Source organism: Bombus flavifrons, chromosome 5, assembly GCF_040668555.2.
Source record: "Bombus flavifrons isolate JBK064 chromosome 5, iyBomFlav1_principal, whole genome shotgun sequence".
In the NCBI taxonomy this organism is placed as follows: Eukaryota; Metazoa; Arthropoda; class Insecta; order Hymenoptera; family Apidae; genus Bombus; species Bombus flavifrons.
The window spans coordinates 8,005,052-8,020,129 of NC_138446.1; the positions used below are offsets into that span (position 1 = coordinate 8,005,052).

At 33.7% G+C, this 15,078-nt stretch overlaps 1 protein-coding gene across 5 annotated transcripts in view; it reads right to left on the bottom strand.

Annotated features, from left to right (window-relative positions):
- Dscam3 (Down syndrome cell adhesion molecule 3) overlaps window positions 1-15,078 on the bottom strand; it is a 313,340-nt gene that overhangs the window by 20,143 nt on the left and 278,119 nt on the right. For 4 of the 5 annotated variants that reach the window (XM_069114040.1, XM_069114039.1, XM_069114041.1 and 1 more), the window contains exons 1-3: window positions 2,877-2,977; window positions 2,222-2,362; window positions 1,241-1,431 (exon numbers count right to left, since the gene is read on the bottom strand). In XM_069114040.1, the coding sequence (XP_068970141.1) occupies window positions 1,241-1,431; window positions 2,222-2,348 (318 nt within the window). In that variant the 5' untranslated portion in view covers window positions 2,349-2,362; window positions 2,877-2,977. Of the gene's footprint in view, window positions 1-1,240; window positions 1,432-2,221; window positions 2,363-2,876; window positions 3,035-15,078 lie in introns of those variants that run through there. The other variant, XM_069114043.1, reaches the window with a different exon arrangement.

A 15,078-nucleotide genomic window follows, 5' to 3' on the forward strand; every position in this document is an offset into this window, starting at 1 on the left:
TTCATAAGTTATAAAAAAGATACTCGTATGCCTGTGTCCATAATAGTATTCTAATTTCACTTTTAGCAGGAGTGAAAGACTTTACAAATAATCAATATGATGTTATTGAGGGTACTAATAAAAAGTACAGAATAAAATACGAGCAGATTTAAAAGGTCTGTAAGCTATGGAAAAACATGTAGAATTAATATAGTAAAAAAATTATTACTGGAATAGAATTATAATATAGTAAGAAAGTGGAAGTGATAAAATAAAGAACATAGAGGACGTAAGAAGAATATAGGCTTACAAGTAGAATGAAAGATATAGTACATAAAAGATAGAAGAAAGAAAATTAAAACATGAGCAACAAATAAAAAATCTATAAAATTAAAAATAGTATAGATAAACATATATGAACAGTGACGTGAAACAGATTTCCGAACGTCTCTTTATATTACAACAAATAAAGAAATGAAAAACATTTAGACATGTAGTATCGCACATTTTAAACTGCAGATGGCGCTGCCAGGTACGGCCGCTTTTCGTCTAATTTCTGTATCGTGGAAGAAAAATCGGACTCCGGTCGCCGGGATTCGAACCCGGGTCCCGAACGTTCGCAACCTAAGGCGCTAACCACTGCGCTACCGTCGTCCGACACTAGTTAGTGTCGAGTGGTGGTATTCATTATCGAGCACCATCACAGGTCCTCCCTCCACGATACTACAGACATATAGAGTGCCTTTTTATGTACAATTATGTCAATTCTTAAGTATTAAACATATCTCATCATAAAAAGTACCATTCCTCAATAGCTTCAAGAAAAGTATAAGTAGCATAATTGTTCACTAACAAAGTGTGGAAAGCTTTTTGGAAATGACTTGACGTCATATATCAGCTCTATTTGACTTTTGATGCAGGCTAATTCTTTATTATATAATGGAAGTATAAAATAAATCATTCTTATTGTTATTATTGAGAAAATATGAATTACCCTTGATAACATGACGAAAAACGAGAAAAAAAGTATAATTAATAATCTCTCATCGAGGAAAAGGCAAAACACTATAATCTATCGCAGATATGTTATCGTTGAAAAGACCACAATCTATGATATACGTACTATGTATATTTCTTTATTTATCATAACATAAGGAGAAATTATGAAGATTTTTTCACACCACTGTATCTGTATGAAAATATGCAATTTTTAAGTCAAGTAAAGTTACACAGGAATGAAGGTGATAAATCCAAATCCTACCTGAACTCGGGGTTGTATTCGTGCGTTAAGTTTTGACGTAACCGACAGGTGTGTTTCCGCTCGTTGCTCGCCGACCTGATTGCTGGCTCGACAAATGTACCTTCCTGCGTCCTGAGCGTCCACGCGGCGAATTTGCATTAAATCGCCCCACAGTTGAATTCGACCAAATGACTCCACCGGTATCGAATGACCTGCAACAACAGGATATTCGTTGCTTGCTGCTCGATGCTACTCTCGCTAACGTGGGATATTACATGTTATCGTACCTCGTCATATTCATGCATACTTTCGTTCAAGACGAAAAATGGAAGGGAATAAAGTTGTTAAATTGAACTGATTGGCGTAAAATTTAATATAGATGATGTATGTATTGTAGTTTTGATTTCACGAAGGTTTATCATTTTCATTTATTACAATTGTTATTCTAATTTTATAATTCAGCATAATTAGGAAGTGTATAAGTTAATAAAGAATTGGATAGTATAAAAGTTAAAAATTAACATTTATGACCGATCAATCAGTACGTAAATATTCCACATTTTGTTGTTACCATCAATATGACGAAATAATCTTACTTTTTATTACACTCTTTATTTAAATTTGTGGAATTACTTGAACATCCATTTCTTACAGTAAAATGCACGTCAAAATTCTTAATTGTGTGTATAATTCTTTTCAAAATTGATCATATTACAAATCTTGTGGCTATGATATTGTATCATTTGAGGACAGCATTAATAGCACATTAATGGCAAATATTTAATCGTGCACAAGCTTGCAAACAAATGGTTTTGTATAAATTTTATAAAGTGACCATTGTAACCAAATTCACATGAGATCTATTTTTTAAAAGCAATCGTAGGAATTATAATTATTTAAACGATATTATGCTTATGATCTGATATGGTTTGATCATGTTGGATTATATGATGTTATAATGCATTTAGATTACACAGTAAACAATCCCGTAATTAAACCAACCGTTAACATCGCGATACCAGGTAAATTGCGGGGGTGGAGTCCCCTGGGCTGAGCAAGTTAGATGAACGTCCGAGCCGCTTTCAGCAGAGATGGCGATCTGAGATCTCTGCATCAACCGTGGTGGCATAGATCCTGTTGGTTCTAAAAATTAAACGATATATATTCTATTAAATATTCATTCTCTTTGATAGTTCGATGAAAATTGAACTTACATTAATATTTCTATAATATAATTCATATTGTATAATACGGAATGTGAGTAAATATAGGAGTCCAAGTGAAATTTTAATATTGACGCAATTATAAATGAAATAATAATTAAACAATGTTGCAATCGATATTGTTATTTAATACTTCAATTAAAATTTCATTCAAATTTAAGTTTCTGTAATTCGTAGTATGGAATGTTAAGTGAATGTGAAAGTATAAATTAAATTGTAACATTTAACATTGCTATGATTATAAATAATATGATACTTGAAGGGTGATAATGAATTAATTTCATAGCAATATCAAAATTAGACAGTATTTTACTAACAGTTACATTATATCTAAATTTGCTTTCTAGCAAGAGAATCTTGGTAATATGGGGATAGAATGCTTAAGCAGAGAAATATTCAGCAGTAAGAGAAAAATATGGTTTATGTAAAAATACAAGTAACATGCCTGCGACTGTTAACGTTGCAGGCTCGCTTCTTCTTCTTTCACCGGTCAACGCGTGAAAAGTTAAACACGAATAGGTGGCTCTGCCGTCTTCCGGTCTGGCGGCTCGGATATGCAGGTCCCCCTGAGACGTGACCACGAACCTTCCACCTGCGATCAAATCAATTTCTCACTAAGAAAAATCTTAAAATTGACAAAGGAATTGATTAAAAAAAGGAAACATCGAATTTAGTTCAATTTACGATACTATGAAATTGATAATCGCGTAAAAAGCTTATCAGTTTCACTTCTGAGAAATTCAAATTATTATCAACTTTTAAATAATATCTTTTAAAAGTAATATAATCTATTTGTTGAACGATACTGCAGTTTTTTTTCTAAGTACTATAGTACCAATTTCACTTAAGTCTTTATCTAGACTGAATCTTGGAGTCAATAAATGTTTTAATTATAAGTCCAGCGTAATCAAATTGATTTCTCAGACGCTCAATTTATTATCGATGATTAAATTGTACACCTCCTAAAAGTACTATAATCAATCAATTAAACAGCGTTGCAGTTTCCGCTACAACACTAGTTTTCCTTAAGCTTTCATTTAGACTATTTCTTGTCACCAGTAAATGTTTTAATTACAAGTCCAGCGTGATTTATGGCATTTACGGATGAGACTGGTGAATTACATCGTCAAAGTAACGCAATACGTCAGCGGCCGACGTTAATCTGCAGTATTTGACGCGGCCTGCGAACGCCACGTTTCAAATAATCCCTTTGAAATAGCTTTACAAGCTGTACAACTTTTCCACGGTTCAGACCATCGATATATATCGTGCATCGTATCATTTAATTCGTTGTTCGATTTCACGCGTTTTTGCCCAAAGCCCGCGAGAAATATCATTTTTCAACGTTTCGCTCGCGCGTCCTCGTTTTGCGCAGCTTTTTATTTAACTTCCGTTGCAACGGCGGTGTGTATCCGGAAACACGTCATATATTACGAGGTCGTACATTAAAAATCGCGAAAAACAAAATGTTCTTCCGACTCGTGAAATTACTTACTGCTATTTATATCCGCGAATGTAGCACGGCGAAATAATTTATTTAACGAAAGAATACAGATATTCCAGCACTTATGGACAATTTACAATGGAATTTATCTCCCAATTTAATCGTTATCAATAAATTAGATACACGAGATGAATGTCTAGCCGATAAATAAAAAGTGTACGTAGATTATTTGAAACGAAGCTCAACTTGAAATTTCATCGAGTATCTTGTAGAATTGACCGTTAATGTTCGTTTTCCTCAATTCTTCACCGAGTAATAATTTATATAATGGGGACAACGCCTTTGATGATTTATTAGCTAGCGGATATAAATGTGAAATAATATTATGGAAGTAAGTAATGAATATAAATATTAAAATTGCTGGAAAGTATCATCAATCTCTTGGTATCGTTCACGATATATTTGTGTGTAATAAAATTTGATAAATGAAGAATCGCGTGATAAATACGTTTTGTTGGATTATTTTGAGAACTATCTTCATGTATTAATTCATTTTGTGTGTAATATCTTGTTTCTTTTTTTTTGTTTTTAATATTTCGTGAGAGCTTGATGGAAAAAATACACCTTTACATCATTATGCTCTGTACGTTATTTACATTTCATTTATTTTTCCATCGAAAATAATTTTCATTAACGGTATAGAAACATGTATCTTCATTTTGATAATTCTCTAAATAAATTTTTCAATAAATTCAAGTTTTATGAAGCTTCTGCTGTTCGAAAAATTATTAGAATCTTGGAAAATTGTTTAATCGACAAACGAGAAGTGTATCGTTTACATTTCATGCCTGAAGAACTTTAATTCGAATTACAAATTTACTTCTGTTACGTACAGTTTAAAAATATTAATCATTCAACATGAAAATCATTCAAATGAATATAGAAATCGCAAAAGATAATTAACAATTCACCATGGAAATTAAATAACATTAAATATAATGCCTACAATTCTTTACATATTCAATTTAATGAATGTAAAACATTATTAAATTGATGTAAAATTGATTAAGAATAAAAACACATTAACATTCCATGCAATGTTTCATAATTTACTTTCATATACTGAAGATAAAACACAATAACGATTATAACAAATTGTTAAAAGTGCACAGAATGCACGAAATATGCAAAAATATATAAAACATTCAACGTCATATATTCATTATAATATCCAGTAGATGAAACAATTTTCTACGTAGCTTCCAATCTTCTAATCTCTATTAAACTATGAAAGCAAATTAAAGATTTAAACTACATTAAAATATGTATATACACACATTACAAACAGAAGATGTCTCAATGGACTCAATGTCTATTATTTATATGCATTATGTTACCATATTTACCATTATTTATAACAGATCGCAAATAAACCAGGAAATTATTAAAAGAATTTATCTTCGATCGATCAATCGCATTCAGTACGAGAAAACAAAGCAATTTTATTTTGCACATCTTCGTAACGCGATCGAAGCCGATATTCCTTTTGGAGCGCGACTGTTTCCGATGGAAAGCGGCTTCAGGAGGCCGGAAGCAGTCGGCTCGATCGAAAACAAAAGCTGGTTATGCGTGGATTTCATGGATCCGGGGGAAATAACGCGATAGCTTCGATATTTTCGTCTCGATTCCAATCCGCGCGAGAGGTTATGCAAAATCCTCGGTATCTGTCGATGAAATCCTGCTGCCGACGTACCGTCAGGCGTGAAATTTTCAATTTAGTCGGAGCCAATGGCCGCTCGATTCGCCGGACCTCGGCTCTCTTCTGCTTCTTTTCAAGATCCTTGCCTCGTCCACCAGATTTCGACTAAGCTGCTCGCGTGTAACTGCCCTCCACGCCAACGTAAACGCTCGGACATTTCGAGTGACCCTTGAATCCTCCGGTTCAGCGAAAATGAAATTACTCCTCATAACGATCGTGATGTGCAGATTGTTTTCACTTAGTGTCTTCATTTTTACTTATCGAAGCTATTTCGTAGTTTGGATTGCCAGCTTTTTGTGTCGTTGGAGTTTTCACAAGTTTTGAGATTGTTCGGTTCTATTGTTATTCGGTATCTTTCTATCAAGGAGCTTTTTATATTGTTAACAATAGTTGAAGCTCTGGATCTTCTATATTATTAACAGTATCTGGAATTCTATATCCTCAATAGCCAAAGAAAACGTTATTTGAGATTCCTTGCTTTCATTGTTATTTATAATATCTTTTTATTAAGGATATTTTTATATCACTAACAATATGTAGAACTCTATACTCTCTATATTATTAACGATATTTAAAATCCAGTACCTTTTATTGTTATTGACAATACCTGAAATGTTATATCTTCCAAATCCAGAAAAATAGGAATTCCAAAATCTACGCAACAGTCTTCCCCAACATTCTACGTCTCCTTTTTAAACTTTGTAAACATCATGACAAAACATTTTTCTTTCTCTACCCAATAAATATTTCCAATCCATTTCCAATGGAATCGAACGAACCAAAGTAGCTATTTATTACCCTCGATCGAACATTCGAGCTGGTGCTTATTTCCTAAGTACGCACACAGTCTTTTTGTTCATTACATCAAATAATGTTTTTACGCACGAAGGTATCCAACAATACGTGAATGGCCCTGAAAGAAACAGGAAATGAGGTTGCTAGACAGTCCCGACGGGGCCGAGTTTCTTGGATGTGAAAGAAGCAATTTAATATCGTCTCTCCCGACGGAATAAAAATACGGAGATAAATAGCTCGTAACTTGCAGCTCGACAGCCCTATGCGAATCGGAAGTACGATTACTGTCGTCCACCAGTGGGACAGCGCATGCACGTTCCTGTCACGAGGCATCAGGATGGATACGTGGACGTGCAGTCGCAGGAAACGGACCAGTGGCAATCGATTCGAGCTTTATCGACTGTAACCCTAGTTTTTTCTTTCGTTCGATGTTCAATATATATAGACTTTGATAAATACGTAAAATTATCTGAAAACTCATTGTCAATCTCTTTCTTTTGACCGCGGAAGGCGTATAAATACGCCTTTAACTTCGTTACAAGGCGATGTCTTCCTTATTTTCAACGACAGGCAAAGATGACGAAGAAATAAATTGTTTGGTACGGAGGAAGAAATAACATGGCAAATAAAAATTTTGTCTTAAGATCATATTTTTTGTGATTCCAAAATGATCGGTTTTTTTTTAATGGAACCATATATTTTTTAATCTTCTATAAAAAATTATTAATCTACTTATTTCGAAACATTACTAATTTAGTAGATATTTTGACTTTTATTTTGTAAAACTTATTGTATGAAAGAAGGGGAAAACGAATAGAAAAATAGTTAGCCTTACGTCTTTCTTTGTTTATTCCCTGAAAATCCCCTAAGTGGTTTCTACTGTAATAACGATAACGATGAATTCATAAATTTAAAAACAAGCTGATTATAAATTAAAGTAAACCGACTGCGCCGTATGCAGTTAATAGCGATTGTCTTCTTGCGCTTTATCGATCAATGACAAAAATATCATTCGATCTGAAAACCAGTTTCAGAATGTACCGAAAACGGTACACGTGGCTTTCATTTTTACGACACTTCCATTATCCTCAATATCAGAAGGTCTGACACGTCTTCGAGGCTTCTATCCTCTCGCAGGAACAGGATATGAGGAGAAAAGGGGTCTGCGCCGAGGTCTATCGATTCTTTTTGAAGTTTTTCTTCGAGTCACACCGGCGGCTGTTCGTGTCAAACGTCTGTCGGCCAAGCTTTGTCGTCTTCGCAGCGTCTGGATGGCGCATTTTCATTTTCTCCAAGAAGGGCAACATCCAGCCCTCTTGTCACGTCGTTGTCTCAGACATCGAGTGAAACAACGGAACACACGAACCATTCAGCACTTTTTTCCTCGAAAACATGCGTCCTTTCATGGAGATTCGTAGAGAAAAAGGGGATTAACGTCGAGAAACAATTCCAGTTTGGAAATTCTCTGGTAATTTGTTCCAAGTTTGCTCTCCAGAGAAACACGTACATTTTTTATGACGTTGAAGATAGCGTGCGAATTTCTTTTTTATATCGTTTTAAGGTTTCAATTGAAATTGTTTGTTATATTTGTTTTATTTTGCCATTTTTATAATTGGCCATAAAAAGTATCTGGCTACGTATTACGTATTTATTAAGTACTATTATGTATTATTATTGAGTATACATATATGCTTCAAATACTATATTTAATATATTCTTTTTTAAAATTATGTTTTAGCAAAGAGAAAATAAATTGAGATTTATTTTTACGAACACCTATTATTGTATTTTATAATGATGGATCAGTTGTTAACACTTACTAATTATTACACGCCACTGTAAAACGCACTGAAAAGGACAAAAATAACGACGATGAAAATCACAAATATCTCTAATATTTGCGTAAAAAGAATAATTTTAGAAGAATTATTTTCAAAAATCAAGTTTAATTATATCCGGCTGAAAATAATAATCGCGATCAACTTCGAGTATTCTTAAACCACAGCGTTCTCCTCAAAACTACCTTAATAATATAAAATCACTTGATACATCTGGAAATTTCCATGCTCCAATTCTCGTAGGAGCCTCAAAATCTTGCAGAAACTTGTGGCAACTTCAAAATTTCGTTGAACGAAACTTCTCACTCGATAATTACGCGACGAAAGCGCAGTGAAAGACGATCGTTCTTTCGTTCCACCGAAGTATCGAGAAGTTCATATAACGGAAGACGAGGCGTTTACGTAAAAGCTTCGAACTACTTTGTAAAATCTTCGAATGCCCTATGGACGCACGTTCGCGACAGATTCTCCTGGCACGTATTTCAATCGAGCGTTCGTTCGCCTGTGAAACTATCCCATTTGATCCCCTTTTCTTATAAGAACCGAGTCAAGAAAGAAGAATATTTTTACGAACAAAGGTGGAATAATTCCACGCACGATCTTTGAACCAATGCCAATGAAATATAGACGAGCTGTTTTTTGAATAATTTAAAGGAGTAATGGAGAAACTGTAGCAGTGACGGAGCTTTTAATTTGAGGAAATTGCTGGTGAAGCTAAAAACTTTGATCTTCGATTAATATCTTCTCGTTGAGTTATAAACGATATAATAGTTTTGATTTAATTATATTTAGTTACATGGTTAATTAGTTTTTGGAAAAATTTGTATTATTTTTCCAATACGTATTATTTCTATTTGTTGTTTTTACTTATTGTTTATATTTCTTTATTTATTATACATATGTATTATTTTTCCAAATATATTATTTTAAAGTAATTTATATTATTTTTCTACTATGCTTCATCATTGATGAACGTAAAAAATAGATTCTTCGATTTAGTTTCTTATTTTGTAGCATAATCCTTCTTAATAGAAAAACAATTACGTTTCACGAGCTAGTAAAATAGTAAAATTATTTTTAAAGTTTGAAAAAGTAATTTCAGTTTAATCGATTATAGTTTGTGATATAATCTTTCTTGATGGAAGAATAATCCTATTTTCCGAAGTAATGAAATAATAAAATAACATCCAATTGAATTTCTTTTTCATGCGTGAAAGAGTAATTTAATTTGACTCGATTATGATTTGCGACACAATCCTTTTACGAAATAATTTTTCGTTTAACGAAGTAATGAAATAACAAACTGATTCCTAGATGTGGTATTTCAAGCGTAAAAAGGTAATTTAATTTTATTCGATAATAATTTATGACATAATCCTTTCATGAACCAGAGATTATGTTTCATCGAGTAATAAGATAATAAAATGATTTTTAGTTGGCCTCTTCGGAGCGTGAGAAAGTAATTTAATTTTTTGGCTATTATAATGCTTGGTCTGTGATATTATCAAAACAGTAGAATTACTTTAACGAAGGAAAACATGGCTTATCTATTTTTCATCAATAAAAACTGATAAATTTTATTTGCACTTTTTCAAAATAGTCATTTATTGCAATGGAAAATCTGAAATAGTAAAGCATTTTTGCAATCGCTATTTTTTGTAGACGAAAAACTAATTTTAAATAGATTTTACGTATACAATGTTTGATTGTTACGGGTAATAAAACCGTCAATCTTTCTTTTAAAAGTGCAATACAATTTTATATATCTGTATTTTTTTTCAAATAAAACACATTGTAAACGTAATTTTAAAGAGCTTTATGTCAAATTTGTTCTGAAATATCAACGAAACCATTCGAAGCAGCGATTTGTTCCATAAAATGATTCTATCGTTTCATTCTACTCCTATCGTTATCGATTTCGTAGGAAACGCGAAGGGACAGTGAAATATTGGCAAATGTTTAAACATGCCAGCAAGTGTACGTTCCATGGTACAAATGCCTCTATGAAATACCGTTCAAAGTCCTTTCTTCGATTGACGTTATTCCGCTTCACGTGTCAATTCTACCTGTCGTACAATTCATTTTCAAACGACGTCCCTCGTAAATGTCTATTCTCCCTGATGCCTTGTAAATACGTACGTATCGAATTTTCATAGTGATAAGAAAAAGTCTTTAAACTATTAAATTGTTCCCATCGCGTCGTGTACTATTCGCAGCAATACGTATTAAAGTCGATGAAATTGAATTGAAATTATCCTCGATTCTTCGAAGAAGAAAGTACAAACCATTCGTACGTAACCAAATCCTACCGTGATACTTATCTCCTAAATATTACACTTAGCAAATGTATTATACTTCGAATATTTTATGTATTTATAAATATTATAGGTATTTCACCGTTTCCAAATTTCCTATAAATATCCAATCATCCGCAGTCTATTCTTCTCCTAAACCGAGGAAAAAAGTAATTCGTAAACGCTTCCCTAATCGCCTAATCACAGTCTTGCGAAATCCACCCCCCTTAAATATTAAATATATACTTAACAAGTACCATACTTCGAATATTTTATATACATACTTTTAAATATACTATGTATATCTTTACATACTTTTATCTAGCTTCACTTGTATTTAAGAAAATTTTTAACTGAATTTTCGCCTACTCCCACATATCCGATCTACTTGAAAATTGGCACGCGTGCATGGTTCCCGCGACAATGTACAATGCTTTAACGCATTTATATGATAAAAAATTTACAGGCTGATACGATTAAAAATTGCACTTTCAACCACCCCGGAAATCTATAAACATCTACAGTTCATCCTCCTTGAAAAAAAAAAAAAAGAAATGTTTAACAAATTCTTTCGTAATCACCATCGCGTGGCGTATCATTCACAGCAACGAAATTACTCTCGATCCTTCTCGCGAAGAGTGTGCAAAACATCCATACGTAAACAGATATCCGCCCCCATCCGTCCATCCGAATCCAGCACGGGCTAACGGGCCGCTTCTACTCTCGTCCTGTACACGCTCAGCCATTCATGTCCCATACATATTTATGTCGGTCGGTTGCACGTAACAGGTATCACCTTCCACCTAACCTCTCCCTCATCCTCTCTCTCTCTCTCTCTCTCTCGCCTCCTGTATCAGTACAGGTATACACGAGGCGCCGTGTGTCCGCTGACGCAGGATATCACGGTGAACATCACGTCGTGTCCGCGTATGATACGTTTGTTTCGTAACCAACTGGGCCAACATTGTGCATGCTGCACGTCGCGTCGCACGGAAACACCTGCGCGTCCTCCTTAGTCATCGCAACGAGCAACGTTATCAGCGACGCTATCCTGACCCAAGAACAGTAGACGGAGCAGCCTTCGACGACGTCGTATCGCGGCGACGTGCCAACGTCGTTAACGCGTTCGTTGTTAAGGGGTGAGGTAACGGGTGGGTTGGTGACGAAGGTGGATGGCGTGTCTCTCGCGTCTCCGGGGAACGATACAATCGATGGGACGATGGGTTTTCTTTTGTGCTTCAGGTTGAGGTATAGGTAGGGATGTAAGATAATGGGCTTACTACGTGGCGAAGATGATGGCGAGACGCTGTTCGAGAGGGTTGATGATTGCTGCTGAAGGGTCTTTTCAGAGTGCGGATGGATATATCTATAATTTTAAATTTGATTTTCTTATGTTTTAAACAGATATGTTAATCGGAAGATCTCGTTGTGCAAGTGAGAATTATTGTCTTATTAGTTATTATATTTTTCTAACTAAACGTAATAATCTTCCTTTCTTTGTCACTATAGATATTCGTGTACTAATATCCAAAACGAAATTTCGATTTATATATCGATATTTACATTGTATTTTGCATGCGATATTTGTATGAAAATATTTCAATAAAAATTGAAAAGCGGAAATAAATAAGGCTGCAAGTGATGAAACAAAAGTTTCGTGGAAAATACCTTTTTGTTCGCCGAAATGTAGTTTATCGATAGAATATAACGAAACTCATTTATTATAAGTTCTGTGCTACTTTAATTTTACAATATATTAGTTTTATATTTCAAAGGTTTGTTATTCAATAACAAAAGGTATTTTATATTTTAAGTGAAAGTACCAGTACACATTGTCTGTCTTGATGGGATAAACGAAGTAGATTTATCTTTAATGTCGATGGCGAGTAATTTTATTTTCTTCTCTGTTATAATTCTTGTTTGATGTCCGAATTCTTTTTCGTTCACTACCTTTGCATCTCTCGTCACTTCGTCGTTTCACTTTTTTCCAACACTCATATTACTCATCACATTTACGTTTTCCACAGCTATAGCGGGTGTATATATGTATTTATATTACGTTTATTTATAGTATACGCTGTCCGCGTGGAATGGTCACGTAACGAATGACGAGCAACGAAAATAAAAATAAATTCTTCTCGCAATTCAAGATGCAACGTACATGTCCGAGCACGAGGAGCTCGCAGGCACATTTAGCCTAATCTCGGAGACGAATCGTGTAACATACATCCTATATCACATACGAAATGCTACAAATTAATAACACTTGCCTCCATATTTAGTGATATTGGTTCCCATATAAACGGTCTTCTTAAGGGAAAAAGAATTTTTTTTGAAAAGACACATACAGTTTTTTTTTTATTTCCACCCTTTGATTTCTTCGTTATCTAAACTCTTCAGGAAATGATACAAACGATGTTTTTTTTTGTAACAGATATTGAGAAATTATTAGCAAATTGTTAAGGAATATCATTGTAAGAAATTTTCTGTTTGCTGGAAAAAGAGAAGGATATTTACAATTTTGTTTCTATGAAATCAGTTATTGCAATTATCGAGTAATGCAATGGGATCTAGTGATGGTGCAAGTTCATGGCCAAGACTCTAAGCTCCGAGTTTACGAAGTTTCAGAGTTTAACAAGTTCCGTGTCTATCGAATTCCCACGAGTTTGGAATTGTTTTCGCTTGAACTTCTAATTTGTTTTAATCGCGAATGCTAGTCACGATGTTCCAGCTAAATTGATTTGTTTAACCTATTTTTTTAATTTCTTTGAACATTTACGAAAATTTAATAAACGAAGATATATGTGAAGAAGTGGTTGAAATATTAATAAGACTTTTGTAGAACTTAGCTTTTGTATAAATATTATAGATAGTGCCAAAATAATGTGCAATTGCACAAATGTAAAAAGATTAGTTTTTAAATCGTAAAATTACTATTTTAATTACTATAAACCCAACATTTTCACTTCAAAATCTAATCTGACCGAATTTAAATTCTACGATTGACTTTTTTCCCTCCAATCTTTTTTATTTTATATACCTCGTATCTTATATGTATGTGTATTAATATTTGAATAAAAATTCATTATGTCCATTTAATATTTAGGCAAATTTACATATGTAATAAATATTTCGAGCTCAAAACCCTTTTCCATATTACAATTCTACAGAAACATCATCTGTGTTATAACTCTCTATGTAATTTCTGTAACATCTTTTCCTCTCTTCTTGTAATTTCGCATGATTACAATAAATTACAATAAAGCAATAAACTAAAATTTGAATTCTCTTTGAAAAGATATGGAATCAATTTAAACACAAATTATTTTATCAGCGAAAGTGAAAAAAATCCTTTCATAGCCATTCAACAAACAGAACCAGAATTATCCTGAACCAAATCTCGTGCACGGTCCATCGACCGGAAGCTGGTGAATGATTCAAGCCTCCATCTTCCGCCGGTCCAGTAATTGGTACTACTCCACGAGGACGGCTAATGTTGACATCTCATTCTCCGGTTCAAACTAGCTCCCATTTCTATTACCGACGTTTCAACTTAAAAATCTTCCTTTCCGACAGCGAAGCTTCGCAGAAGCTGGCCACCTCAAGCGTAAGTGTGTCCGCACACATTTGCACAGCAACTTCTCCGTGCCTTCTTGTTCTCCAGCTCATTTTCCTCTCTCTTTGCGTCGTCGCGTTACGACTTTATTTCTCCGTACCTAACTTCTACTTCTTCTTTCGCTTTTGCTTCCAATTCTTTCACGTTTGTTTACTGGTAGACTACTTGTATCGTGGAACTACGATTCGTCCAGTGTGTTCATAGCGTCTGTTCGTTTTACTTTGGTTTTAAATCTAATGTAGCGAGATATGGCCGAGGACGAAGATAAGTGGAGAGATAACAAAAATAGGTGTCCATGAAGTTTCGTTAAGTAAGGCAAGTTTAGATAAAAATTCAGATATTAATTTTAATTATTTATTAGACAATGTACGTACTACAAAAATGTATATACAGAACCTGGCGGAATAATATGTAAATATAATATAAAATATAAAAGTTACTACGTGATTCAATGTGGAGAAAAGAATAAGAAAAAATATAGAATAAAATTGTTTCACTCTCGGCTTAGTTTCCGAGAAAATCCAGTTTGAAAATTTATCAAGTATACTAAAGACATGGCTAATCCTGGACTTTGGAATTAAATAAAATTATATAGGGTTCCACTAAAAGAAAATACCGATGATCCTGGAATCTGATAAAAGAATTACCTCGATAAAAAATTTTTTACATATACGTCTTGAGACAGCGTAACTTTCTTCTAAAATGTTTTTCTATACAATAATTAATAAGTCAGATATTTTATGTGATCCCACTTATCTGAATCACCCTGTACTGTAACAATCACGGATTACCTTGAATTAACTCCCGCCAATTTTGAATCAATAACCGTTCAGTTTAGAGATCAGAAATATGGAATTCCTTTCTATTCTCATAAGAATCGTAACATCTGT